General features: G+C 69.8%; 6 protein-coding genes across 8 annotated transcripts; 2 read left to right on the top strand and 4 right to left on the bottom strand.

Annotated features, from left to right (window-relative positions):
- Nucleotides 1-961: 961 nt before the first annotated feature.
- On the bottom strand, nt 962-9,013 carry LOC118157377 (palmitoyltransferase ZDHHC5-like). Its single transcript, XM_035311672.1, has 12 exons — nt 8,719-9,013; nt 5,674-5,795; nt 5,114-5,271; nt 4,819-4,988; nt 4,618-4,720; nt 4,221-4,312; nt 3,980-4,112; nt 3,449-3,572; nt 2,550-2,662; nt 1,567-2,450; nt 1,295-1,474; nt 962-1,258 (listed from the first exon to the last, which is right to left on the bottom strand). The coding sequence occupies exons 1-11, from the start codon at nt 8,820-8,822 to the stop codon at nt 1,309-1,311; spliced, it is 2,169 nt and encodes a 722-aa protein (XP_035167563.1). The 5' UTR covers nt 8,823-9,013; the 3' UTR covers nt 962-1,258; nt 1,295-1,308.
- Nucleotides 9,014-13,712: 4,699 nt separating this feature from the next.
- LOC118157379 (polyribonucleotide 5'-hydroxyl-kinase Clp1) lies at nt 13,713-16,173 on the bottom strand. Of its 2 annotated transcripts, XM_035311674.1 has the most exons (3): nt 15,444-16,173; nt 13,891-14,567; nt 13,719-13,767 (listed from the first exon to the last, which is right to left on the bottom strand). In XM_035311674.1, exons 1-2 carry the CDS (start codon nt 16,047-16,049, stop codon nt 13,896-13,898), a joined length of 1,278 nt encoding a protein of 425 aa, XP_035167565.1. In that variant the 5' UTR covers nt 16,050-16,173; the 3' UTR covers nt 13,719-13,767; nt 13,891-13,895. The 2 variants fall into 2 exon arrangements, with proteins under 2 accessions (XP_035167566.1, XP_035167565.1); XM_035311675.1 differs by having other exon boundaries at nt 13,713-14,567.
- Nucleotides 16,174-16,710: 537 nt separating this feature from the next.
- LOC118157380 (protein yippee-like 4) lies at nt 16,711-18,619 on the top strand. Its single transcript, XM_035311677.1, has 5 exons — nt 16,711-16,876; nt 17,090-17,406; nt 17,790-17,833; nt 17,972-18,080; nt 18,304-18,619. The coding sequence occupies exons 1-5, from the start codon at nt 16,726-16,728 to the stop codon at nt 18,391-18,393; spliced, it is 711 nt and encodes a 236-aa protein (XP_035167568.1). The 5' UTR covers nt 16,711-16,725; the 3' UTR covers nt 18,394-18,619.
- A 481-nt stretch (nt 18,620-19,100) lies between these two features.
- Nucleotides 19,101-21,789, bottom strand: LOC118157378 (plasma protease C1 inhibitor-like). Its single transcript, XM_035311673.1, has 8 exons — nt 21,683-21,789; nt 21,392-21,461; nt 20,824-21,313; nt 20,599-20,736; nt 20,324-20,527; nt 20,024-20,166; nt 19,721-19,940; nt 19,101-19,490 (listed from the first exon to the last, which is right to left on the bottom strand). The coding sequence occupies exons 2-8, from the start codon at nt 21,458-21,460 to the stop codon at nt 19,240-19,242; spliced, it is 1,515 nt and encodes a 504-aa protein (XP_035167564.1). The 5' UTR covers nt 21,461; nt 21,683-21,789; the 3' UTR covers nt 19,101-19,239.
- Nucleotides 21,641-23,918, top strand: LOC118157381 (ubiquitin-conjugating enzyme E2 L5-like). 2 transcript variants are annotated; one of them, XM_035311678.1, is made up of 4 exons: nt 21,641-21,934; nt 22,892-22,981; nt 23,375-23,561; nt 23,638-23,918. In XM_035311678.1, exons 1-4 carry the CDS (start codon nt 21,656-21,658, stop codon nt 23,799-23,801), a joined length of 720 nt encoding a protein of 239 aa, XP_035167569.1. In that variant the 5' UTR covers nt 21,641-21,655; the 3' UTR covers nt 23,802-23,918. The 2 variants fall into 2 exon arrangements, with proteins under 2 accessions (XP_035167569.1, XP_035167570.1); XM_035311679.1 differs by lacking the exon at nt 21,641-21,934 and adding an exon at nt 22,318-22,478.
- A 59-nt stretch (nt 23,919-23,977) lies between these two features.
- On the bottom strand, nt 23,978-26,381 carry LOC118157382 (smoothelin-like protein 1; the record flags this gene model as incomplete). Its single annotated transcript, XM_035311680.1, has 8 exons — nt 23,978-24,216; nt 24,508-24,659; nt 24,726-24,828; nt 25,141-25,257; nt 25,361-25,401; nt 25,584-25,736; nt 25,920-25,962; nt 25,993-26,381. Coding segments are annotated over 8 exons (1,143 nt in total), but the record flags the coding sequence as incomplete, so codon positions are not given.
- Between the last annotated feature and the right edge of the window lie 24 nt (nt 26,382-26,405).

The following is a 26,405-nucleotide window of genomic DNA, read 5'->3' as shown; positions in this document are numbered from 1 at the left end:
GCCCCCCCCCCCCCCCCCGGCCCCTTTTCCTTCCCTCCCTGAGGAGGGAGAGCTGAGACACGGAGGGACAGCATGAGCCCTTCTCAGGAGCCTCCGTCCCCGGCCACTAAAATAAAGCACACGCATGCCTGCTGGGATGGCTCATTAAATATCCTTTTATTCCTCGTTTTAAAATGGCTAATAGTAATTAAAAAAAACCAATGGCATGGCCCTGCGGAGGCCCCAGGAGAGATATTGCCGTAGAGAACGAGTAAAGTAATGCGTGAAGGGCCCCGGGGGGGCCCGGCAGGGGCTGGGGAGCGCTGGGCTCCCCGTCTGCATTTTGTTTTTTTGGCATGTGATGAGAAAATATTGCTGTGGGGGGCTGCGCCCCGCCGGCCTTCCTCGTCCCCAGGTGGAAATAAAACCAACCACGTGACAGCCAGGAACCCCTCTTACACCCGTCGGGAAGAAATAAAACCAAAAAGCCCACCACAGCCCCCGGGGAAACGTACAAAAAGCAGCAGGAGCCAGGGGGGCGGAGCGGCTGGAGCCCCCCAGCGGCTCTCCAGGCCCCCCTGGCCCTGCCGCGGGGGCAGGGGGTGGCTCTGGGGGGCGTGCGGGGCGCCAGCTGCCCCGGCCCTCGCCCTTTATCCCTCCCGTGCCCTCGGGGGCTGCAGGAGGCGGCTCCAAAACCCAAAAAATGGAGCGAGGAAGAGGTCCGGGCAGCCTCCCACGCCGCTCAGCGGGGCGGGGCGCTGTGCCTGCCACCCCTGCTGCCCCCAGGCACCTTCCCCTTCTCGTCGTGTGCCCGCAGGGCTGGTGCGTGGGCAGCACCGCCGGGGCGATTTCTCCCTCTCTCGGGGCAGATATATAATTTCTGCTTCTTTTTTTTTTAATATTTATATTTATATATATAGATATTTATATATACACACACCTGGTAACTCAGAAAGAGAAAAAAAATAGAATCCGGTAACAATAATAATAAAAAAAAGTTATTCTGGTTTTAAAAACAATCCATTCCTACCACACTAGGCGAGCGAGTGATTGCACAAGGCCCACAAGTGGCTGGCCCGGGGCGGGGGGGCCGCGGGACGGGGCCCCCCCGCGGTCCTCGGAGGAAGAGGGGCGCTGCTGGGGCGCGAGGGCAGCACCCGAGTCCTGGGGAGGGGAGGGGGAAACGGGGAGAAACCAAAAATCAGGAAGGGAAGCGCCGCCAGCCCGTCCGCCCCTCGTCCCCGGGGGCTGCAGAGCGTCCGTGCCCGCGGGGAGGCCCCTGGGTGGCAGCGGGTGCCCCGCTGGGAGGAGGTGCCCGGGCCCTGCCCCTCATACGGAGATCTCGTAGGTGGTGCCCCCCACGCCCGACACCTTCTTGACTCCACCGCGCGTGGGGCTGCTGAGGGGCACGGGCCCCGCGCCGGGGGCGGCCGGCCCCAGGCTCTTGGGCTGCCCATTAGACTTGCTGTAGGACGTCCGCAGCTGCACCTCGTCTCTGCAGGGGGAAACGGGGACACGGGGTGAGCCGCCGAGCGCGGCGGAAAGAACTGGGGCGCCCCCCCCCTCCCCGGGGACACGCGCGCTTACCTGGGGGCCAGCAAGGGCTGCAAGGCCACCTCCTCGGCCTCGGGGATGCCGGCCGGAGACGCTGTTTTTTGGCTGCTGTAAGACACGGATTTGCCCAGGTGGGGGGCGGCGGGCTGCTCGGGGGAGCCGAGGGAGCGCACCCGCAGCGCATGCGGGGGCTCGGGCTTGCCGAAGCGGGGAGGGGCCGGGCGGGTGAGCGGGTTCTTGCCCAGGGGCGAGCGCTTGGAATCGTCCGAGGAAGAGCTGCCGCGGGGGGCGGCGCTGCCGGAGCCCGGCGTCGCCGGCTGGACGCCCGAGTCCGCCGGCCCCGCATCGTCCTCCCTGCCCGGCGCCGCCGGCTGCTGGAGCAGCTTCTCGCGCTCCTGGATGGAAGCCACGATGTGGCGGGACAGATTGTCATAGCGCACGGGCGAGGGCTCGCGGGGCGGCGCGTGCTTGGGGGAGCCGGCGGCGAAGCGGCCGTGCAGGTCGCTCTCCCTCTGCTGGGCGATGCGGGCCGAGAGGAAGGGCGAGGTGTAGCCCACCGGCGCCTCAGGCTCGGGGCCGGCCTGCACCGACTCGAAGTCGGGGCTGTCGGAGGGCGTCAGCAGGCTGTCGTAGGACAGGCTGCCGTTGCGTGTCTGGTTCACCAGGCTCTTGTAGGAGGTGGAGGTGGTGCCCTCGGAGCGGATGGACTGCAGGTGGCCCAGCTCGAAGCCCGTGCCCTGCGCCGACTTGAGGCTGGAGGAGCGGGAGCCGCTGGACAGCGGGTCGAAGTGGAAGCTCTTGCCGAAGGTGGGCGAGCGGAAGCTCTCGGGCTCCAGGCTGGGCTCCGAGCGGTAGCTGGGCTTGCGGCCGCCGTCGCAGATGGAGTTGGGCTCCTTCAGGCTGTTCACCCGGCTCAGCTGGGGGAAGGACGCAGCGGAGTCACTCCCGGGAAGGCGGCGACTCCCCGCCGAGCCCACGCAGCCCACCCCAAGCTTCCCCCGCGGGCACGGCCCTACCTTGGCGCTGGTGGAGTGGGGCAAGGCGGCCGAGCTGCTGCTGCTGCTGTAGCCGGGCCGGTACTTGTACATGGTGGGCGTCGGGGGGCTGTCCTTGCCTAGCAAGCCGCTGTCTGCAGGGGGAGGAAGAGGGAGAGGTGCTCAGGGCCAAGGCTGCGTGCAGGAAGCCTTGCCCGGCGCCCTCCTCCCCCCGGAACCGGCTCTGAGCCTGGGGCGGACAGACCACAGAGGTGGAGGCGAAAAGGAAAGGCTCGAGGGGAGGTGCTCCGGGGAGGGCTGAGATGGAGGATGGAAGATGGGACCCCGCAGCACCGGGGGGCACTTCCCGGGCCCTGCAGCAGCCGTGGCGGGACCTGAAGGTCAGCGGGGCTGGCAGCACACGAGGGACTGGGACGCAGCGGTGTCCGAGCTCCTGTTCTCACCCCACCTCTCGTGCCAAGCCCACGCCGGCGGCTCTGAGCAGAGCTCGATCTGGTGCTCAGGGGAGCGGGGAGAGCAAGCCGTGCAGGCTGCAACAAGCACGCTCCTTGCCACCAAGCCAGGCCTGCCGTTCCTCCGCCCGGGCTGTGCTCCTGTGCCTGCCTACAGCACGGCAGCCTCCCGCAAAGCTGCCTCTGCTGCCTCTCACGGCGGCTCCCACCAGCCACCATGCTGCCGAGGAGCGGTCTCTGCTCGGTCCCTGCCCTCCTCCGGCGGAGCGGGGCTGGCTGTAAGCAGCCCCCAGGCTTCTTCGAGTGCCAGCCCAGAGGCGCAGGCACGTCCTGCCCCACCGTGCGGCGTGCCGACGTGCTTCGCGTCTGCTCTGCAGCCTGTTCCTGCAGCCCTGGCTCCTGGCGTGCTGGGCGCAGCCCTGGGCTCCCCTCCCAGCGGCCGGCCGGGGCCCTGCTCGCCTTCCTTACCCTCGGTGGTGGCCAGGGTTAAATGTGTCCTCAGGCCCGTGTAGCGGCTGAGGTCTGGCTTAGGTGGGGGTGGCGGCTCGGCGTCGGCGGACTGGCTCTCTGTCACCTCGAGGCTTCCTTTGGACTGCAGAGACAAAGCGCAGGCGGTCAGGGGGTGCCGAGGCCGCGGCTCTCCCCCCGGCAGGCGGGGAACATGCAGGAGCGCCGAGCCTGGGTGCCCCCGGGCCCATCCGAGCGGCTTAGAGCTTGAAGGCGGTGCGCGTCCCAGGTGCCGGTGAGGGCGGAGGACGGGGGACCTCCGAATGACTGCGAGGGCGGAGAGCGGGACGGGGAAGGGCGAGGGAGGGTGCAGAGCCCCGTGGGGTTGCTGCCGCATGGGACGGGCAGGGCGCCAGTCCCACGGGGACGCAGCACGAGACGACATGGAGGGCGACACGGGGCGTGACGAGGCTCGCTCGGTTCTTTACTCACGCATGCAGGCTCGCGCCCCTGGGCTCCGCGGGGGCAGTGCTAACCCCCCACTTTCCTCACCTTCGTCCTCTTCAGCTCTGTCTGGATACCGTTGTCCATGATCTTGACGGTGATCTGGCCGTCCGACACGTCGGGCCGCAGGAAGGGGGGCCTGACCAGCACTGTCTGCTCGGCCCTCGGACGCCCGAGGTACCTGGTGAACGCCAGGGAGAGGGCAGAGGAGGTGAGGGCCTGCAGCTGGGGCGGTTCGGTCTCCCCGGGCATGGCAGGGAAAACGCTCGCCACGCTGCGCTGCGCTTACCTGGGGGCTGGGGAGCTGCACAGGACCCGGCTGACGTTCTTACAGCAACCGTTGGTGAAGGGGTTGACGCCTCCCCGGAACTTGCCCGTCACCTGCAGGACGAGGAGCATCGTGCCGGGACGGGCAGTGGCCGCGGGGGGTCCCCGGTGCAGCCCCTGCCCCGGCGAGGACGGCCAGGTTGAGCTGCTCGGGGTTCACCCGGCCCTGCCGTGAGCGCAGCCAAGGACAGAGACTGCTCGGTTTGGGCCCGTTCCTCCTGCTGGGAGGGTGGCGTGGGACTGCCCTTCCCGTGCCTCAGCCCACCCTGCCCACGTCGGCCTCATCCCAAGCAGCCCCCCGAGGTACCCGGAGGTGCTCTGACGCGCTGAGCGCCCCGGCAGCAGCCCGGCACACCTACCTGCTCGTTGGTGGTGCGGCCCCTCGCCACCAGCACCACGTGGAAGCCGGTGAGGCCGGCGACGGGGATGAAAAACAAGCTGGCCACGCACATCACGGCCATCCTGCCAGCGGGACGCTAAGGAACAGCCACAGCCCTGCTCCGCCGCGCGCCACCCCCGGCCCCACCAACGCCCGGCCCCCAGAAACCCCTGAAGGATACGTGACGGCCATGCGGACACCGGAGAGCTCCACCTGGTAGAGGACGTAGAGCAGGCCGAAGCCGAAGACCCCCATGATGTGCGTGGTGAGCGACAGCAGGAAGAGGAAGAAGTAGCGGTAGTTGCGCCGCCCGATGCAGTTGTTCACCCAGGGGCAGTGGTGGTCGAACTCCTGTGGGTGGGGAAAGCCGGTGAGGGGCCGGGCCGGCGGCCCCTCGTGCCCACGTCTGGGCGTTACGACGGAGGGCTCCCGGCTGTGCCGAGGCGAAGAGGCGCCGAGAGCCGGCGGTTGCTCACCTCCACGCAGTTGTCGCAGACGCTGCAGTGGGAGCAGCGCGGTGGCCGGTAGAAGCGGCAGGTCGCACACCACTTCATGCGTACCTGAATGCCCTTGATTTCCACCGTCTTGTAAAGGGGAGCTCGGAAGTCGTCCTCCTTGTCCTCGTCTTCTTCAGCTAGCGGGGAAACGCCAGCGCGGCCGGGCGTCAGGGCACGGGGCGCGCACCACCACACCCCCGCTGCCCTCCTGCGCTGAGGATCCCTGGCAAAACCCTCCTCTGCCACCACACAGCGCACCTCGTTGTCACGGGCAGCACTGAAGGCAGACAGAGGGAGGAGCTCCCCCAAGCCCTGCCCCAAGCCCGCAAGGGGCCAGGATTTAGGCGACTTTCACCACCTGATCCCACCAGCTGGGCCGCGAACCCAGCGCGACCTTCCCGGCAGCGTGTCACCGCCTGGTCCCGGCCGGGCGGGGAAGGCCGGTTTTCCCCGACCCTTTTCCCGTCCCGTAATCCTCTTTTCCCCCCGAGGAAGGAACTCGCTCTGTGCCAGGTGATCCCGACGAGGGCCGCGCTCACCTCGTGGGAATATGCCTGGGTCCATGAAGGTGGCCATGCTGAAGTTGGCCAGCACGAAGAGGAAGACGACGGCATTGTAGACGGGAATGACTGGGGACACGTAGAGGCTGAGCCACGGGCACCTGCGTACACAAAGGCTCTGAGACCCCCGGCCACAGCAGGAGGAGGCCTGGGGGCAGCGAGGGGGCTTCGCTTGGTGCCCCCCAGGCCCTCGTTCTTCCTCACCCCCCAAAACCATCCCCCTTCCTTCCACAAGCAGGCACCAGGGAGCGGGGAATTAGCCGCAGCTCCAGAGCTCGTCCCGCTCCTCCCCCTCGCAGCCAAGAGGTGGAACCCGGCCTGGAGACGCTGCCCGGGGGAGCCCCCGGGGGAGCCTCGGTGCCCCAGCCCGCACCCAGCTCCTCTGCGGGGCTGCGAGAGGGGCGAGGGAGCCGCCACCCACCCGGCCCCGCTGGGTGCAGGCTCGGGGCAGCGGGCTTCCCCCTCGGAGGCACCAGAGTAATTCCCTAAGCTGCTTTGCTGCGGGGAGTTTAATCCCGCGGATCTAGGGCAGCATCTGTCCCTCTCTTTCCCCCGCACCACCCAACGCGGGTGGATTTAGGCAGCGAGAGCGGAGGGGGCAGCGCACGGCGCGACCTGTGGCAGCGGGTCCTCCGCAGCCCCCAGCGGGTAGCGGGGAAGGGGCCTCCTCCGGCACCCGCTGGGACGAGCGGTCCTGGGGTCCTTGGGGTCTTGCTGCTGCGCCGCCCCTGCCGAGAAGCGGGCGCAGAGGGTGGCAGCTTTCCACGTGGGGCAGCGCCGCTTGGGAACCTCGGGAGGGAGGAGGGAGCCTCGCCCCCGGGGCGCTGCCTCCCCACCTCGACCTATCTGCGGCGGCATCGCCCCAGCGTTTCCCCACGAGCTCTGCGGGGCAAGGAGCGGCTCCCCAGCAGCCCGCACAGCACCGGCCGTGCCGGCTCTGCCTCCCGAGGCAGCTCGCCTCGCCGTGCCGCCCGCAGGGTGGTGCCAGCCCAGCGGGGCAGGGCGCGGAGGAGGAGGAGGAGGAGGAGGAGAGGTGTCTGCACGCAGGGCTTCGGCCCCACGGGGGTTGACCTGCCCTGGAGGACAGCCGGGGCTGCCCTCTGGCCTCGCTGCACGGGGTGTTTCCCATCCCATGTCCTCGCACGGATGGCGCTGAGGGCACCGTGCCCCTTCCTCAGGGGACTCTGTCCCACGGAAGGGCAGAGCCGAGCTCCCCGTTGCTACACCCAACACCCCAAGGCGACAGGAGGCTCCCAGCCCCGCTGAGAGGGGCAGAGGGGAGGCAGAAGGTGGGAAAAGCCCTGCCAGGAGCGCAGGGCAGGGAGCCCCTCTCTCTAGGAAAGCCATGCCCGAGCCCAAACTCTTGGCTTGAAAGGAACGGAGGGCAGCCAGAGCCACCACTCAGCCCCATCGCCGCGTCACAGTCGCTGCCAGCAGCAATGCCCACAGCGGGGCCGAGCCAAACGTGCCGGCCCGAGCCCCAGACGGACGCCAGCAGGGACAGAGACGGGGCTGCCATGGGAGGAACACCCCTGCCATCACCTCGGGGTGGCCGGGCACCCAGCTCCAGCGTGGGGGCACGGAGGACAGAGCCGCCCGCCCGGTGCCGCCCCCTGAACTCCAGCCCCGGGGAAGGAGCACTGAGTGCAGGAGCTGGCGTCGCACCTCGGGGCCGGCCCCTAACCCCCGGCCTTATCAGCTCCGGCGAGACCCGGCGCCTGCCACTGCCCGGGAGAGCTGCCAGGGCCGTGCTGCACCCAGGGGACTTTAAACCCTGCCCGCCAGGCTGGCGGTGCGCGGCCACGCCACGCTGCACGCCCTGTCCCAGCACCGCGACGCCCTCGGGAGGAAGAGGAGGAGGAGCAGGAGGAAGGCTGCTCCCCGCTGCCGCCACGCACGTCCTGGAGAACTCGGCGGGTCTGCTCCCCGAGCTCAGGCGCGCAGCACGCCCGGCTCTGTCGAGACTTGTCCCTGGCAGCACATGAGAGAGCTCGGGGGAAGGCAGAGCCCCGGCCTGCCGGGCGCACTGAGTCACAGCTCCAGCCCAGGCGGGCTTTCTGCCGCCCGACTGGTCCACCTCTCCCCAGCCCGGCCTCCCCTCCCCTCCGCGGGCACAGATCCGCGCTGCGGTCCCCAAAACAGGAGTGCTGCGGGAGTTGGGGTCCTGTTAGGACAGACGGCGCGTGCCATGGGGTGCCAGAGCCACCCGTCCTTGTCCAGGGGCTGGAGGTGGTGCCAGCTCCTCGCAGCGCTGGTTCCTTGGCCTCTGCCCGTAAGAGGGGCAGGGACGGACAAACTGCCCCGGCAGGGGAACTCCTGGCTGGAAGCAGACAGAGCTGCCGCCGAGCTGCTCATCCCGTGCAGGAGGGCGGGAACGTCCCTTGCCCTGCTGCCTGCCTCAGCCCCGCGCTCGGCAGCCGCAGCCCCTCCTGATGACCCGGTAGCACCGCGGACACGAGCGGAGCCTCACGAGGACGGGGAGAGCTCCCCCTTACGCCTCCCTCCCTGGGCAGCCGCACCAAGCAGCGAAACCCCAGTGAAACCCGTGTGAAAGCTGCAGCTTCCCTGCGGTGTCATCAAGTAGGTTACCCAGCACCCGCCGCCCTGCAATTACAGCCACCCTGCCCAGGCGCTCCCCCTCCCAACAAACCTGCTCTGCAGCACCGCGCCTGGCCGCGGCCGTGCCCGCGGGGCCGCGCTGATAAGCGGCGGCCGGGCAGCTCCCGGCTGGGCACGGCCGGGATGTGGGGGGCCGTGCGGCTGCCCCTCAGAGCCCCCTGCGAGCGGAAAGGCGGCGCGCACCCACTCCCTCCCCTGCAGCTCCCCGCACCGGTAGCGCAGCCCCTGCTGCTTTCTGCCAGGCTCCAGCTGCCGGCGGCGCCCCGCTGAAGGACAGCGCCAGCTGCCTGCCTCGCTGCCGGGAGGGAGCCGGCGCTGCCCACCCGCAGCCCCCCACGCCAGCCCCGGCCTCTCCCCCGACTCTTCCCCCGTTGGCCAGGGACCCCGAGACCCAGGCGGACTCACGTGAAGGCGAAGAAGAGGGTGGTGGCTCCCACTAGGAAGATGGCAGCGGCCGAGACCGGGACGTACTTGCTGGGTTTGAACCTTTTTCCGGACGCTGCTGGCATGGTGGAGCTCTGCTGGGGAATCCGCCCTGCAGCATAGCCCAGGCCCAGCTGCAGTCAGAGCTAGGTGAGAAGGGGAGGGGAGGAGGAAGGGGCCCAGGCGCTGCCCAGCCTCCCCGAGCGAGCTCTGGCCGGAGCAGGAGGCCGGGAGAAGTCCGCTGCGGCCTCCGGAGAGAGTTCGTGGCACGGGGAGCGAGAGTTAAAAAAAAAAAAAATCCAAATTAAAAGCTCAGAGCAGAGAACCGGGTCTGGGTTTCAACCAGCCGTCGGGGCAGGAGCGCCGAGAGCTCCTTCGTCAGGCGACGGCCTCCCAAAAGGTCCCCACGTGGCTCGGGCTGGCGTCGAGGTGAGGAGCTGGCTGCGGGACGCCGCTCAGCCTCTCGCACAAAGCCCCGCCAGGAGCTGCTTCTCCCTGCCCAGCTCCGCGGCCCCCTCGGCGGGTGCACGGGAGGAGGGGGACGTCTCCGGAGCGACCCGCTCGGCTTCCTCCTCCTCCTCCCCCTCGCTGGGGGCGGTCACAGCAGCGCTCTCCCTGATTTCTCCGGGCCCCGGGGCCGGCTGCCTGGCGGTGGCCGTTTAATTTTATTGATTTCTCCCTCACCCGGTAAAGCCGAGGAACAGCTGGTGCGAGGCTGAGCTGTAAATCCTTTCTGCGCCAGGGGGGCTGCCGGGGAAGGCCCGGCGGATCGCGTTTTCGCCCTCTTCCTACTCGTTCCTTCCTCCTGGCCCTCCGGCCTTCCAGCGGGCTTCGCTTCCACCCAGCTGCCGCCAACCGAGGGGAATTTCATCAAACCTTCCCTGCGGCGACCATTTCGGGCCGGGCCGGGGGGCAGAGCCGTCAGGGAGCGCTCTCACAAGCCCCGCAGCCCCTCGGAGGGGAGGACGCTGCTGCACGGCTCTGCCTCGCCCGCGGCCCGAGCGGCACGGGGGCAGCTCTCAGTCTGCTCCATTTTGGCCGTGAGGAGAGGAGGGGAAGCTGCTCTTCGTCAGTCCGTAAGTTTAAGGAAACTGCACGGAACCTTAAAGCCGGGCGTCGGGCACGGCACGCCTCACCTGGAAAAGAGGACAGGAAGAAGTCAGCAAGGCAGTGGAAACTTCAAGGGGAAACGTTCGCCGGAGCCCCACCGGGACGGCGAGAACGCCGCTACCTGGAGAGGGAGAGCGCGGCTGGCGGCGAGCTGCTGCCTCCCGCCCCGTGCCCATGGCCTCAGCCCCAGCCCCGTGGTGCGGAACGCCTGCTGCCCCAGGGGAAGGGGCTCATCAAAGGCTTGGAGGCCTAATGGCAGGGCGGAGGCTGCGGGAGGACGGGAATCCCGTCCCCTTTCCCCCAGGGGACGCCCGCGGGGAAGAGCAGGGTCCCGAGCAGGGGAGGAACTGGCGGGACCAGCGCTGGCAGCAGGAGGCCCTGGCTGCCGGAGAAACCGGAGGAAAAATAGGAGCGGGAGGCAGCGACCTGCCCCAAAGCCCAGCCCCATCACCGCCCGGGGACCGGCTGCAGCCATCTCTCCCCCACGTGTCGCGCGCCCGCTGCCTCCTTGCTCCCGCGTGGATCCCGGGCGCACGGCTCCTCATCTGCCTGCCCCCGGCCTCGTCCCCTGCTGCCCCTCCGAGTTCTGTCCTCCGGGGCGGGCGGGGAAACCGTCCGTGCTGACTAAACGCTCACCGAGGTCGAGAGAGCCGCGGCGCGGCATTGGAGGCGCGTTTAATGACACGAAGGCACGGCAATTAGCTGGGCTCAGTCACAACACGAGGCGTCAGGCACTCGGGCTGACTAATGGAGACACCGCTCCCACGGCGGGGCGGCTCTTCCCCGCACAAAGCGAGCTGAACTTTTGAAACCCAGGTTTTCGTCTGCCCGTGCGACTGCGAGGAAGCCTGGCAGGACATGAGCGTGGTGCCCCCCCCGCTGCCAGCACAAAGCTCTGCTTCCACCTGCAAACTCTTCCCGGGGCCGCACAGGAGCACGAGGTGAGGGCCGCCTTCCCCGGCTTCGCTCGGCCACCGCCCAGCAGAGCCCGCAGCTCGTTGCTCTAGCAGCGACGTTCCTCCTGCAGGGACCTTCTGTTCCTCGCACCACGCCGTCGGTGCTCTGCTTCCCTCCAAAGCCCAGCTAAAACCGGTGTGGGGCTGTGCAGGAGCGAGCCCCCCGCAGAGGGAGGCAGGGGAGAGACCCCAGAACGCCCCGAGCTGGAAGGGACCCGCAGGGGTCACTGAGTGCAAGCCCTGGCTCCAGGCGGGGCCGCCCCAAAACTCCAACCTCACGTCCCGCAGCGCTGTCCAAAGGCTTCCTGAGGTTCCGGCAGGCTCGGGGCCATGCCCACGTCCCTGGGGAGCCCGTCCCGGCTGCTGGCCACCTCCGGGTGCAAGACCTCTCCTAACACAGCCTGACCTCCCGCTGCCAGTCACGGAGGAGCTGCAGGAGGGCCGGGATCCCCGCGTGCACTTCCCCAGACATCTCCTCTCTGGGCTCCACACCAGCTCTCCCAAACCACCTCTTCCCTGGCTTCCTCTTCCCGCAGCCCATCTCCTTCGACCTCTCCCTTCTCTCCCAGTCCCTCGGTTCTTCCCCAGCCCCAGAGGCCACCCGCACCCCACTCACCTGAGGGACATCCGTGCTCTGCTCCTGTCCCCAGCCCCTTCCAGCCCCTCCTTCCCCCGCCTCTCGGGCCCTGCCCTGCTCCCTGCTCCTCCCAGGCAGGCTTTATGGGATGGTGTGGCACCGGGGACAAACTCTTCCCTCTCCTCCGGGGTTTCCGTCTGTTTTTCCAGCCCCAGCACCCTCTCGCAGGGCATTTGCCCGGCTCTTCTCGCTTACCAGCCAAGCCATTCCTTCCCAGCGACGCAAGCCCAGGACAACGAGCTGTGCTCTGCCCCGTCCCCAGCCCGCCTTGCCCGCGCCCACAAGGCGCTGGGAGAAGCCGGTGCCAGCGCCGCCTGCTCCCTGCAGCCCCAGCACGCTCCTTTTCCTCGGCACCCCTCGGTGAGGCCAGCTCCGCCCGTTCGCCGCCTCCCCAGCCTTACAGGGGGTGGCTCCGCGGGGCTTTCATCTCGTCGCAGGGAGACGCCACCAGCTAACCGGGGCTGGTAATTTGGGATTAGCAGGCTTCAGGCCGACAATCTGGCCCCGCTTAGCGAGAAGTCAGGTTGAACACCTGCCAGCGCGGCCCATTACGTCAGCAGGGCCGGAGAACAGCGCGGAAACGCGCTGCGAGGAGCAGTTCCTCTCCGGGCAGGGCAGCAACGTGCGGCCAGGACCGGGCGCCCAGCCTCCGGTCACCGCCGGGCCACAGGAACCAAAACCCTGCGAGTTCACAGGCGAGCTTTTCAGAAAGCAACCTGCCAGCAGCAGGCCCGCGGGAGGGTTTGCCGCTCCGCCTCGCACACCCGGCCGGGATGGAGCCCTTCCCAGCCCAGCGCTGCCCACGCGGATCCCGGCCTCGCGTCCCCCTCAAACTCAATCACGCCGACACTCACGGCACCGCTCCCCTCAGGAACACGGCTGTGGCGTTGGAGCAAGTCCAAAGGAGGCCGCGAAGACAATCAAAGGGCACTGAGGAGCTGGGGCTGCCCCGTCCCTGGAGGTGCCCAAGGCCAGGCTGGATGGGGCTGGGGGCAGCCTGGGCTGGGGGAAGGCGCCCCTGCCGTGGCAGGGGGGTGGAACCCGACGATCCTTGGCGTCCCTTCCCACCCAAAGCCCTGTGTGGCCGTGTGAATCCCTGCGAGGGAGGGCTGCAGGAACCGGGCTAGGACAGCCTGGAGGCAGGGCAGGCGCAGCAGGAAGCGGCCGCCTGGGCCGGGCACGGGAGAAAGCTGCTGGGGGGCGCCGCACACAGACCCCGACCCCCCCCCCCCAAACCAACACCCCCCAGCAGACACCCCCAGCCCCGTAACCACCCCGATACGCCCCGTTAACGCCCCCAACGCTCGGGCAGGGCCGGCCCGCGGGCGACGGCAGGGGCCGGGCAGCACCGGAGCCAGCGGGGGACCCGTCTCGGGGAGCAAACCGCCGGCAGGGGAGGCGGGGGAAGGAAGCTCGAAGGAACGGGGGCACACGCGGGGCCGTGCAGCCGGGGGGCACCGGGACCGAGGCGGAGGGGCCGGGGGCTGCCCGGTGAGGCCCGGTAAGGGAGGGGGGGGGGGCCGGTGAGACCCGGTGATGGGGGAGGGGAGGCCAGGGGGCTCCGCGGGCGGTCGCGGGGGAGCTGTGGGCGCGATGGAGGCGGTCTCGGTCCCGCCGGGGACCGTCAGGGCCAGCCCGGGCTCCCCCCGGCACTCACCGGCTCGGCGCGGCCCAGGCGGCGGCGGGGCAGCGCTCCGGGCCCACACCGTCGCCGCGCTCCGGCGGCCGGGCCACTACGTCACGGCCGCGCCTGCGCAGTGGGGCTGCGCACCGCCCGCCGCTCCCCATTGGCTGCCGCCCGGGGAACCGCCTGGAAGGAGAGGGGCGGGGGGGGTGCGCATGCGTAGAGGGTGGGGGAGGAGCAAGGTGGGGTGGAGTGCGGGCACGGGGCTGGCTTCGGGGGCAGAGCGGCGCATGCGCAGAGGGAGGAGGGAAGGAAGGGCGGAACGTGGGCATGGGGTTGGCTTCGGAGGGGGGAGCGGCGCATGCGCGTGGTGCGCCACGTTGGGTCGTACCATGTCGGCGGGGGGTGCGCCGTGCTGGGGAGGGGGGCGCGGTGCTGGGGGAGCCCCGAGCACGGAATTGGGGCGGGGGGCGGCACCCCACAGCCCACGGGGACACGGGACCCCTACAGGGGACAAGGGGTGCCCAGGGGTCCCCCCAGCCACACACAGCCGGGTTTTGGGGGGTTGTCCTGGGGCTGGGGGCTCGCCCTGAGCCCCCCTGGGTGCCCTCCCCGCGGCCAGGGGCAGAAGGCAGCAGGAGCCGGCGAGCAAAAGGCAGGGATTTAATAAGAAAAGCTACAAAAAGTATAAAAGCGGGGGGCGGGCACCGCTCACCCGGCACGTGCCATGGCGCACTGTCACCGCAGCGGCCCGCAGGGCACACCCAGCCCCCGGGAGCCCCCCGTGGGATGGGGCGCGTCCCCCCGCACGCCCCTCGGCGCCCCGTGGGCGCTACTTGAGGTCCATGAAGCGGATGTCCATGATGAGGAGGAAGTTCTTGGGCAGGGGGCGAGGCGCGGGCGAGAGCACGGTGAAGACCTGGCGCTCCAGGTCGACGCCGGTGACCACGATGAAGCCGGCCACGCTGGTCTCCGAGATGTTGTCATCGGCGCTGTCGGCCATGCTGACGCTCAGCAGGTGGTGCACCATGTCCCTGCCCGGCGTCACCGGCACCAGCTTCAGCTGGTTGTCCTCCTGCGACATCCCCAGCGGCAGGCAGGAGTCCGGGATGGTGGGAGCCCCCACCTTGTAGATCTTCACGTCGGAGAACTTGACGTCGAACGCGTGGGGGTAGAAGCAGCCCCGGAAGCCGTAGAAGTACTCCCGGATGCGGTCGTCCCTGCACTCGCGGCGGAAGTCCTTGGAGCGCTCCACCACACCGCCCGACTTGGGGAGCAGCACGGTGCGCACGAAGTGGGGCAGGTCCCTCTTGAGCTCGTTGTAGAGCCGCTCCTGGTCCAGCACCACCACCACGTCCACCTCGAAGGCGGAAGCGGCGTGCACCAGCGCCTGGTAGCCCGAGCCCTTCACCCAACCGCACGTGTTGATGACGCAGCCGCTCACCGAGGCGCGGCGGTTCACCTCGCACCGCTGGTTGAAGACGTCGGCCAGCCGGGATGTGATCTGCGGGGCAGACGGGGAGAGCTTTAGGGGCACGGCGGGAGCTGGGCTCTTCCCCCTGCCCGCCTCGCTCCCCGCAGCCAGCCCTCACCTCGCCGCATCATCCCAAATGACCCCTTTTACTTCAGCGTCCCAAAATTCAGCCCCCAGAAAACCCTCACCATCACCTTTGGGACTCGCTCCCAGGCAAACCACATCGGTTCTGATGGGGGTTGGGCGGGAGGTTTTGCTCCCAAAGCGGCGGGAGGCCACTCCACGAGGCCCTGTCCTGTGCTTAGGGACGCGCTGACCATCAGCAACGTCCCTAAATGCACTTGGGAGTTTATTTACTGACACGGGAGCGATGCCCGGCTTGCGGGCAGCCCCCTGGGGGGAAATCCATCCTCCCCGTCAGCAGCCAGGCTCAGCGCTGGAGCCGTTCCTAAAACGTGTTATGAGCTCTTTAAGGGTGCTCCCTGATGTCCCACCAATGGGACAAGGGCAGGATCGGGGCTGAGGGTGGCTCTGGGCCAAACAGGGGCCTCCAACTGCCACCAAGCAGCAGGTGCAGCAGGACACTGCGGGTTCCGATCGGCTTCTTCGTGTTTTTGCGGGACATTTTTCTGCCCGGGGGCTCTCCGCTTGCTGACAGCCTGCCTGAGGGCAGCGGGAAGGGAAAGGAAGCTGCACAGCTTCGATCCTACCGGGGCTGGCGGGGCCAAGCTCCTTGCTGCAAGCTGACACCCGCGGTCAGCCTCGTGTCAGGGCTGAGCCCGGCACAGACGTGGCGTCACACAATACCAAAGCCAACTGGGTGGCCCCAGACTCACGGAGGCAGGCAGGGACCCCCCGCCCTGCTGCAGGCGGGTCAGTCCGCGGGGTCAGGTCCCTGGGGCTCACCTTGTTGTAGAGCTTGATGTTGGTGCCGGGCGTGGTGGAGCCGAAGTGGTAGACCAGCGGGGCCTGCAGCGAAAAGCCCTCCTCCACGTCGGCTGGCCGCTCGATGTAGAGGGCGCCCATGGTGCCGGGGATGGAGACGGAGCCCTGGCCCACGTCCAGCTCCACGAAGGTGGGCCGGCGCCCCAGGCGCACGGCGTAGTTGAGCAGCAGGCGGCACACGGTGGACTTGCCCACGTCGGTGGGGCCCACCACCATGACGCGCGGCCCCCGCTCGTCCTCGCGCTCCGCCTGCCGGCGCATCTGCTCCAGGGCCGTGTGCGTGTTGAGGTAGAGCAGCATGGGGGTGTCCTTGGACACGTAGGCCACCTCGGTGCGCCCGCTGAGCTGCACAGTGCAGCCGTGCCAGGTGAAGACGGCCACCTTGGCGCCGGCGTCGAAGGTGAACTTCTTGTTGCGGGTCAGCTCGGTGCCGAACACCTCGGCCATGCCGGTGAGCAGCTCCATCTGCACCGTCTGCGAGGCCTCCACCTCGAAGCGCAGCTCCGTCTCGCGCTCCAGCTCGAACTTGGCCACCTGCTTCTTCTCCTCGCCGCCCTCCTCCGCCATCTTGGCGCCGGCCCTGACGGGACGGACGGCGGGGATGCAGCGCCGGGGCCTCGCCCCTCACCCGCCGCCCCCTCCCCGCATCCCCGCCGCCCCCCCGGCCCCCTCAGGCCCCCCTCCGGCCCCCCCGGGCCCCTCCCGCTCCCCCCCCCAACATGGCGCCCCCCCACCCGCCTACCGGCGCCCTGCTGGGGCCGCGGGACGCGCCGGAAGTGATGTCACTAGAATCCGCCGGGAGGGGCGTTGCCATGGCAGCCGCGCGGGGCATCCTGGGTGTTGTAGTCCGGGCATGCTTCAAGGAGCGGTTAATTTGCATCTCATTTGCATATAACCCCCCCCCCCACGGGGGGGGGCTGTAGTCTTGATAGGGACCACCTATAGCGCGTGTGCCCCCCCTCCCGGCACCATTCACCTCGTATTTGCACGTCACTCACACAGAGCCCTCCCCTCCCTGCACCAAACTCATTTGCATCTCATTTGCATGCCCCTCCCCGGGGGGGGCTCTGCGGGGAGCGAAGTCTGAGGGGGGGTCGGGGGAGGGACCCCGAGGTGACACCCGCCACCCTGTCACAGCAGTGGCCCCTTCCGGGATGCCATCACAGCAGTGATGTCATGGCGGTGACATCACGGAGATGACGTCACAGTGACGTCACGCGGGGGGATGAGTCACGGTGCCGTGATGCAGTCCCCGGGCGTGCGGTGCCCCCCCCCCCCATCCACCCCCCCCTCTCCATCCCCATCCCCTCCCCCCTTCTCCCTCCCGGTGCCGGCACCGGGGACGGCGACACCGGGGACAGCGACACCGGGGACAGCGGGGACAGCGGCAGGCGGTGAGCACCGCACCGACCCCCCCGCACCCCCACGGACCCCCCCGAGCCCCCCCAGACCCCTCCGGACCCCCCCCCCCAGACCCCTGATCCCCCCGTCCCCCCACCCCCGTCCCCCCACCCCTCCGTGTCCCCAGGGGGGTGGCAGGGGACCACCCCCCCACACCCCGGGGGGGGTCCCAGCGCTGCCCCCCCCCCCCTTTCTCCCCTTTGCAGGTCGCCCCCCCCCCTATTTCCAGCCCCTTCTCCCCTGGGGGGGCCCCGGCGCGGGAGGAAAGACGGCTCTCAGCACCCTGCTGCGCTGCTTCCCCTGCGAGCGGCTCTGCGGGGGGTGCACGGTGCCCCCCGCGCCCCCCCGGCCCCCCGGGGCCCTGCCACCCTCGGTGCCACCGCCGCCGTCCCGCCGCCACCTGCCCCCCGCCGCCTGCCTGCCCCCACGGACCTTCCACAGCTACCTGCCCCGCTCGCACCGCACCTACAGCTGCGTCCACTGCCGGGCACACCTGGCCAGGCACGAGGAGCTCATCTCCAAGGTGCCCCCCCCGCCCTACGACCGTGTCCCGTCCCCCCCGAGTGTCCCCTTGGGGCCGGGGGACAGCGAGCATCCTCCCCCGGGGGGGGGCTGGTACATCGCGAGTGTCCCCGGGGTGGTGGGCGTCCATTGCGTGGTGTCCCCAGGGTGACAAGTGTCCCCGTGATGCCCCTTACCCCCCCCCCGTCATGGTGAGCGCTGCCCCCCAGTGTCCCCAGGGCACCGAGTGCCCCCCTCCCGTGCTGTCCCTCGGTGGCAGGGGTCCCTGCTCTGACCCCCTGGAGGTCACCGTACCCCCACGCGGGTGTCCCCCCTCCGCGGCGGTGTCCCCGGGTGGCGTGGTGGGGCCGGGGGTGGCCCCGCTGGTGACTCGTGTCCCCGCAGTCCTTCCAGGGCAGCCATGGCCGTGCCTACCTCTTCAACTCCGTGTGAGTACCGCGGGGCGCCCGGCGGGTGTCCCCGGGGCCAGGCTGTCCCCCCCAGGGCTCTGCTCTGCCCTGAGGGGCTCAGGGGACGGGGGGGGGGGGGACACCCCTGGCGTGCCCACGGCTCCTGGTTCTGCGCAGGGTTAACGTGGGCTGCGGCCCGGCCGAGCAGCGGCTGCTGCTCACCGGGCTGCACTCGGTGGCCGACATCTTCTGCGAGAGCTGCAAAACCCCCCTGGGCTGGAAATACGTGAGTTCCCCGTGTCCCGGCACCCCATCACCCCAAATCTTTGGGGTGGGTGCTGCCCCCAGCACCCCGAAGCCTTAGCGTGGGCACCCTGGCACCCCAAAACGTGCGGGGTGGGCACTGCCCCCGGCACCCCAAACCCTCGCTATGTGCCCAGCGTGACCCGGGCACCCCCCGAGCCGCAGGGGTCTGGCTTGGGGGGGGTCTCAGGCTGCCCTCCCCCCAGGAGCAGGCCTTCGAGAGCAGCCAGAAGTACAAGGAGGGGAAGTTCATCATCGAGACGTCGCACATGGTGAAGGAGAACGGCTGGGACTGACGGCACGGCGGGGGCACCCCGCAGCACCCGCGCTGGGGGGGGGTCCCCGGTGCCGGGGTGCCGACGCGGTGTGTCCCCCCCCACCTCCGCACCTTCCCCGGTGCCCTGTGGTGGGGGCACCCCATGCCTCTGCCGGGGGAGCACAGGGCCCATCACCAGCATGGGGGGGGGGCTGCGGGCAGCTTTTTTAGGGGAATAAAAGCTTTTTTTTTTAAAAAAAAAAAAATATATATATATATATTGGAAGGTGCCAGGTGTCACCCCCCCCTCTCCCGGCACTGCTGCTCCCCTCTTGCTTAGCCCCAGCCAGGTGACACCTGGCACGTGCCCAGCGCTCCCTGGGGTGTGCTGGTGGCGATAGCCCCCAAATTGCCCCCCCAAATAGCCAAATACCCCCCCCCCCCGGGCTGCCTCCCCCTCTCCAACAGGAGCCCTGCAGGGGGTCAGAGCATTTATTGGGGCCCCAGGCCCGGAGCTTATGGGGTGGCTGGGGGCCGGGGGCTCTGCGGCACCCCAGGGGGCTGGGGGAGGTGGGGGGGGAAAGGGGGGAAGAAGAGGGAGGGATGGGATGGGAAGGGGGAGAGAGGGATGGAGGGAGGGGAGGAGGAAGCAGGGGAGAGGGAGGGACAAGGGAAGGAGGGAGGGAAGGGGAGGAGAGAAGGAAGGAGGGAGGAGAGGAGGGAAGGGGTAAGAAGGGAGGGAAGGAGGGAGGAAAAAGGGAGGGAGGGATGGGAAGGGGGAGAGAGGGAGAAGTGAAGAGGGAGGGAGAGGAGGGGAGGAAGGAGGTATGGAGGAAAGGGAGGGCAGGAAGGAGGGGGCCGTGCAAGGGCCTCCGTGGGGCAGGTGTCAGGGCTGGGGGTCGCTGAGGCGCCCCATGAAGAGGGGGACGGCGCCGGCGTGGTCCCAGATCACGAAGAGGAAGGGCTGCAGAGCCTCCAGCAGCAGGGCCGTGCGGGCCACCGAGGTGGCCATGGCGCCCGCCGCCTCCACGCCGGCCTCGTCCAGCGCCAGCACGGCCCGGTGCTGCGCCGCGTCCACCGCCACCGCTGGGCCCCGTGCCAGCCCACACAGCTCCGCGTCCAGGAACAGCCCGTAGTCTGCGGCACCCGGCCTCAGCACCACCGCGGGGACACGGAGGGACGTGGGGACACGGGGGGACACCGGGGGCAATGGCAGAAAATGGGGGACGCTAAGGGATGTGGGGATGCTGAGGGCGTGGGGATGGTGGGGCCGCCTGGGACAGGGGGGACATGGGGGCGTTGGGGAGCTGGGGACATGGGGGACTCGTCCCGGGTGTTATAGGGCTGGGAGATGGGGGGTGCCTTACCCATGTCGTGGACCAGGGCCACCACGTCCAGGGTGAGGTCGAGGTGCATGCGGGGCAGGGCGATGGCGGTGGCGCGCGTTGGGGTGCCGGCCGCCCTCCGCAGCAGCGCCAGGAAGGTCGGGGGGTCCAGCGCCCGCTCCACCGCCCCCAGCGCCTCCGGGGCTCCCCGCGGCACCAGCACCACCAGGCTCAGCCCCTCGCTCAGGTCCAGCCGCCCCACCTGGGGGACAGACCCGCGTGTCACCGCGGGGGTGACATCCCACCTGGATGTCCCGTGGGACTGATGTCGGGGTGTGTGGGTACCTGGACCTGCAGGCGGGAGTCGGTGAAGGAGGCCACGGGGTACTTCTTGCTGGTCATGGTGGGCACGGGCACGGGCGGGAGCCCGGGGCGCAGGAAGGGCAGCGGCACCGTCTGCTTGTCCTTGAACGGCATCTGCCACCGGGCTGCGGGGACACGGGACCCGTGGGGATGGGGGGTCGTGGGGATGGGAAGCTGGGATGGATCCCGGGGTGGACCAAGGGAACCAGGGAACCCAAGGGCAAATCCCAGGCGGATCCCCGGGCGGATCGGGGTGGATCCCAGGCGCAGGCAGCAGCATACCCTGGAAGTGGACGGCGCTGAGCAGCACCAGGCGCGGCTCTTGGGGCAGCTGGGCCAGCAGCTGGGGCAGGCGCCCACGGGTGGCCTGGCGCACCCAGGCGTTGATGCGCTGCAGGTCCAGGCTCTCGTTGCCGCTCAGCACCTGCGGCAGGGCCTCGTAGAAGCGCAGCGACTCGTTCAAGAAGCGGGGCCGCAGGGACAGGTCTGCACGGGAGACACATCAGGCCCTGTGTTTGCCCCCCGCCACGGCTTTGCCCCGCTGACACCCGGCTCACCTGGGTCGTGGAAGATCTGCGAGGCGGACAGCAACCCGGGCACGGCGGCCAGCTGCTGCAGGGCACCGTGCACGCACTCCAGCCCCGGCGGGTAGCCCAAGACAGCGGCCAGGCGCTCCTGGGTCTCACCCCGGGCACCTGCAGGGGACAGCGAGGCTCAGCGGGCACCCACGGCGGCACCCATGGGTGCCAGGATGGGTGGCGGTGCCCCAGGGAGCCCCTCACCCAGCAAGAGGTGAGAGAGCCCCAGGGCCACGTTGAGGGGGGAGAAGAGCAGGTTGGCGCTGGGCTCGGCCGTCTCCGCCATGTGCCGGTAGAAACGCACGGCGAAGGTGCCCAGGGCCTCGGCCACCGCCGCCCTCTGTGCCCCCGTGGGTGCCCCGCAGGCCTCGGGGGGGTCCTCGTCGCCGGGGCACGGTGGAGCGCTTGTGCTCGGGGTGCCGGGGGGACCCTCGGTGGTACCAGGCGCAGGTCCTGCTGTGCTCCCGCTGGTGGTGGTCCCGGGCTCCTCGGGTGCTGCCTCCGGCTCCTGGGTGCCTGGGGGCTCCTTGTTCTCGAGGGTGATGTGCAGGACGGGCTCCTCGGGGCTGGGTGCAGGCGGGGACGGCGTCCCCACGTCCCCCAGTGGGCCTGGGGTAGGACGTGGGGACACCCTCTGTGCCGGCTGCATTGTGACCAGGCTCATCGTGCTGGAAGAAGCCTCCGGCATGGGGACCTGGGCACGGGGACCCCAGTGAGGGTGGGCAGGGGGGCACCTGGGGGTGGGGAGCCCACATCCCCGGGCCACACTTACCGGGGTGACAGCGGCTGTGGCTGTGGCCACCACCCACAGCAGGGGCAGGCAGAACTTCACGGTGGCCATCCTGGTGGGCAAGCACTGGTCAAGGCTTGGAAGGGCACCCAACACCCCCTACTCCATCCCCTGGCACCCCCCATTTGGCTCCCAATGCCCTCACCCCCCACCCCAGCACCCTGTTCCTGCACCACCTGTACCCACAAACCGCGCACCCCCAGCCCCTCGTGCCCCCTGCCCGACATCCCCCACCAGCCCCGGGTGATGGGGGAGGCAGCCCCCCTGTCCCACCTGGGTGCCGGCGGGGCGCTCCCCGAGTGTCCGGCCGGGCGCAGGGGGGAACTGGCCGCACGCGGGCCCGCGTGGTTAAAAATTAAGGAGGGCGGGAGGCTGGGGAGGCTTCCCGTAAATCAGTCCCGGTGGCTGGGGGCTGGGCTTGGCGGGGGCACCCGCGGTGAGAGGTGCAGACCCGGCATCGCCCGGCCCACCCCGCTGCGGCTGGAGGACCTGCCCCCCTCATGCAGGCACTCGTTGGAAGCTGGGGTATGGCAGCCGAGCCACCCAACTGCCCCGTCTTTATGATCTTTGTGGTGACAAGGGACTGTCTAGCCACCCAACTGCTCTGTCTTTATGACCTTTGTGGTGCCAAGGGACAGTCTAGCCCCCCAGCTGCCCCCCTCCACGACCCCCGCGGTGGCACGGGGCATTCTGCCCACTCACGCTCCCTCTCCACGTCCCCATCGGGCTTGTGGTGAGGTCTGGGGGCTGTGCCCCCCCTCCCCACACATCTCCCCGCATGGTGTAGGGGCCACACAGCCCCTTTAGGGGTTCCCCGGGGGGTTCCTTGCCCCATGGAGGGCTGCTGAGAACCGGGGGGGGTTCTGGGGGCTCCTGCCTCAGCCCCCCCCTCTATTGCCCCCAGGTGCCCCCCCCCCGACCTCAATTTTCAGGGAGGGGCTGGAGCCTCCTGCCCCACCCCCAAAGGGGTGGCCTCGGGTGGGTCCCACCCCAAGGTGCTGGACGGGACACCGGGCACCGGGCACCGGGCACCGGGCACCCGATGGCCATGAGCAGGAGACTCGCGTTGGTGGGTGGGGGCACCGGGGGCCTGGTGGGTGCCCACCCCAATGGGGCGGGGGTCCCGGTGCTGGGGTGCAGGGGGTCGGTATTTGGGGGCGGGGGTGGTGGGGGCGGGTGCTGGTGGCACTTGGGGGGGTGCTGGCCCCGAGGGGAGGGCGCGGGGGGGATGCCGGTGCTGGTGGGTGTTGGTGTCGGGGGGTGCCGAGGAGTGTCGGGGGGTGCCGGTGGGTGCAGTGCCAGGAGGTTCCCAGTGCCGGGGGGTGTCAGTGGGTCCCGGTGCCTTGGGGTGCCGGGGGGTGTCAGTGGGTCCCGGGGGGTCCCGGGGGGTGCCGGTGGGTGCCGACTTCCAGTTTCGTTTCCCCGACGGGGCGTGTACCGGGGTGAGCCCGCCCCTTATCTCGTCCCCCCCCCCCCCCGCAGGAGCTGGAGGAGGCTCGGCAGTGGAAGGGGGTCCGCGATCTGCAGCTGCTGGGGGGCGACGTGCTGCGCTGGGGGGGGCTGCTGCTGCCCGTGAGTGGGGGGTCCAGGGGTGCGGGGGGTCGCGGGGGGGTCCTGGGGGCAGGGGGGTTCTGGGGGTGCAGGGATACAGGGGAGGTCCTGGGGGGGGGGGTGGGACAGGGGCATGAGGGGTGCACAGGGTTGCCATGGGTGCATGGGGTGTCCCAGGGGTCCTGGGGTTGCACGGGGGTCCTTGGGGACACGGGAGGGGTGTCCTTATTGTGGGAAGCACTGGGGGGGCTTCCCTTGGGGACACCATGCAGAACCGAGGGGGCTCTGGGTGGGGTTCCCACCCCCCCCATGGGGGACACGGGGTTACGGGTGCTCTGTGGGGGCTATCCCAGAGGGGTCCCCGCGGTGCCTGGGTGGCACTGGGAGGCTGAGACATCCCCATATGTGCATTAGAACAACCCCCCCTACAACACGGGCGCCTTCCGCTTCGAGCTGACCTTCTCCCCACACCACCCGCTGGCCCCCCCCCGTGCCAGGCTCCTGACCAGCATCTACCACCCCGGCGTGGACGAGGACGGCCACGTCTGCCAGCCCCTCACCTCCCATGACCACTGGCAGGCCACCACCCGCGCCGTCCACGGTGGGTGCCGGGGGCTAGGGGGTGCCAGGGTGCGGTGGGTCTGGGTGCTGATCCCCCCCCCCGGGTACCCCCGCAGTGCTGCAGGACCTGCTGCTGCTGCTGGACAGCCCTGACACGGAGCGGGGGATGCGCCAGCAGCTGGTCCGCGAGCTGAGCGAGCAGCCCGAAATCTTCTGGCGACGTGCAGAGGAACACACCCGCCGCCACGCGGAGCCGCGGCCCGAGCCTCCCGGGTCCTGAGCTCAGCTCAGGACCCCAGCTCTGTTCTGAGCCCACCCGGGGCCTGGGCATCGCCCCCACCTCGGTGCGCTATGGGTCCCCACACTCCATCCATAAAGTTGTTAATTTATTGCTGCTCCTGCTTCGTCCCTGTGAGCCCTCAACACGGTGGGGTCCCCAAAAAAAAGAGACAAGGCCGGGCACTGCAATCCTTTACTGCCGGGGATCCACGCGGGGGGACAAAGCGCTGGGGCGGGGAGCGGGGTGGGCGCTGGGGACCGGGGAGGGGGCTCAGCGCTTCTTGGTCTTCACCAGCCCCTTGGCCACCAGGCTGCGGTACAGCTCCTGCACGTAGGTGTAGATGCACTTGGCGTCGGGCACCGCCAGCCGCAGCATGTCCTCCACGTCCAGCAGCGGGGCGCAGTCGGCCCGAGCCCTAAAGTCACAGAATCAGAGTCATTAGGGTTGGAAAAGCCCTCCAAGACCATCAGGTCCAACCACCCCCCTACCACCAGTGTCACCCACTGACCCATGTCCCCAAGCACCCTGTCCAACCTTTCCTTGAACACCCCCAGGGACGCTGACTCCACCACCTCCCTGGGCACCCCGTCCCAATACCTAACCCACCCCTCTCCTTGAGCCGAAATGTCCACCAGTTCCCACCCTGAACCTCCCCATGGGGGCAAATATCACTGTCTGGAAGGGACGGGGACGGGGACGTGCTCACTCTGCGGTGGCGAAGGCCAGGGCGAAGTTGTGCCGGCGGTCGTGGGGCTCCAGGCCGCTGTAGTCGAAGGCGTCAGGGAAGAAGCTGTGGATGAGGGCGCAGAAGGCCAGGCCGCTGCCCCAGCTCCCCGAGAAGTTCTGGATGTCCACGTTCTGGGCGGGCAGCAGGGGGTCAGGGTGCCGGCAGCCCCCCGGCCCCCCTGCCCCGCCGTCCCTCACCTGGTAGCCGCGGGTCCTGGCGCGGCACCACTCCAGCAGCATGGCCTTCACCGAGCCGGCGCCCCCCGGGCGCTTCAGGTGCGGGGCCGGGCCCTTGGCTGCCCTGTGGCCGACCCGCTCCGTGGGGCAGCGCACGGTGTCCCCCGACGGTTCGTTTCCCCCACCGGGCCCTTCCCCAGGGGACCCCCGCCCTGTGCCCCACGTCCCCTGTATCCCACCCTGCCCCGTGCCTCCCTCCTTACTCCAGTGTCCCCCCCTTGCCCTGTGTCCCCACCGTGTCCCCTGCTGTCCCATGGCCCCCATTGCCCCATGACGACACCGTTGCCTCCCCGACTACTTCACGCACCCCGCTCCCCCCCAGCCGCCCCGTTGTGCCCCCACTGCCCCCTGTCCCCCCCCCCCAGGCCCTACTCACCCTCCAAACTTCTCCAGGATGGCGCTGCGCCCCTGCGCCTTGGCACTCGCCCGTGGCCGCCCCACGGCCACCACCCTGGGGGGCGCCCGGTCCCGTGCCCCCCCTGGGGACGCACCTCTGGGGACACAGGTGTGGCCACCGTGCGTGGGGACAGGGGCACCACTGGGGGTGCCACCTACGGGGACAGTTGGGTTTTGGGGTCCCACCCCCCGGCTCTCACCTCTCGCTGCCTCCTGAGCCCTCAGCACCAGCTGTGGGGGAAATCAGAGGGGTCAGCGGGGTGGGGGGGGGGCACCCAGCATGGGGACACCCCCCAGGGGTGATTGAGGGGCATCCCTGGGCTGGGGACAGAGGGGACCCTACAGGGAGGGGATGTGGGGATCTATAGGGGATCTATAGGGACTCCGGTGTCCCTGCCCAGTATGGCCCTTACCTGTGGGGGATGTGGGGGACACAGGGGACAGGGGGGACGTAGGAGACACGGGAGATGTGGGAGAGAGGGGGGACGTGGGGCTGGTGGCCCCCTCCGTGGTGGGTGAGCACGGGGGGAACTCGGGCCACAGCTCGTCCTCCTCGTCCTGCAGCCAGGTGGGCTCCTGCCGGGCCTGCGGGCACAGGCGGGGTGGCAGCGGGACGTGGCACCGCGTCCTGCCCCGTCCCTGTCCCCTGTCCCCGTGCTGTCCCACCTCAGCTCAGCCGCCCGCCCGTGCCGCCCCGATGTCCCTGCCCCGTGCCACCCCTGTCCCCAGCTGTGCCACCCCGATCGTGTCCCCTCTCACCTGCCGGCCCTGGGGGCCGCCTGCTGCCGCCGGCTCAGCCTTCTCGTGCGGCGCAGCCTCCTCCAGGCCCCTGGCCTCTGCCTCGGCCTCGCCCCCGGCAGCCTGTGCTGCTGGAGGCTCCTCCGCCGCCTCTGCCGCTGCCTCCCCATCGGCCGTGCCCCCGGCAGCCTCCGCTCCCTTGGCATCCTTCGTTGGCCCGGCCTCGCTCCCGGCTCCTTTCTCAGCCTCCACCTCGCCCCCGTCCCTAGCAGCCTCCGTCGCCTTGGCCTCAGCCCCAGCGCCCTGTGCTGTCCCCCCCTCAGCCTCACCCCCGGCGCCCTTCGCTGCCTCCGCCTTGGCCTCACCCCCGCCATCTTCTGCTCCCTTGGGCTCACCCCCGCTGTCCCTTGGTGCCCCCACCGTGGCCTCACCCCCCCCGCCCTCTCCTCCCTTGGCCTCCCCCCCACCCCCCTTTCCAGCCCCCCCCCCAGCCTCCGCCACCCCCCC

Source organism: Oxyura jamaicensis (genome assembly GCF_011077185.1).
Source record: "Oxyura jamaicensis isolate SHBP4307 breed ruddy duck chromosome 5 unlocalized genomic scaffold, BPBGC_Ojam_1.0 oxy5_random_OJ106501, whole genome shotgun sequence".
Classification (NCBI taxonomy): Eukaryota; Metazoa; Chordata; class Aves; order Anseriformes; family Anatidae; genus Oxyura; species Oxyura jamaicensis.
The sequence above is the reverse complement of the archived record's forward strand: the minus strand, read 5'-3'. Positions and strand labels throughout refer to the sequence as shown.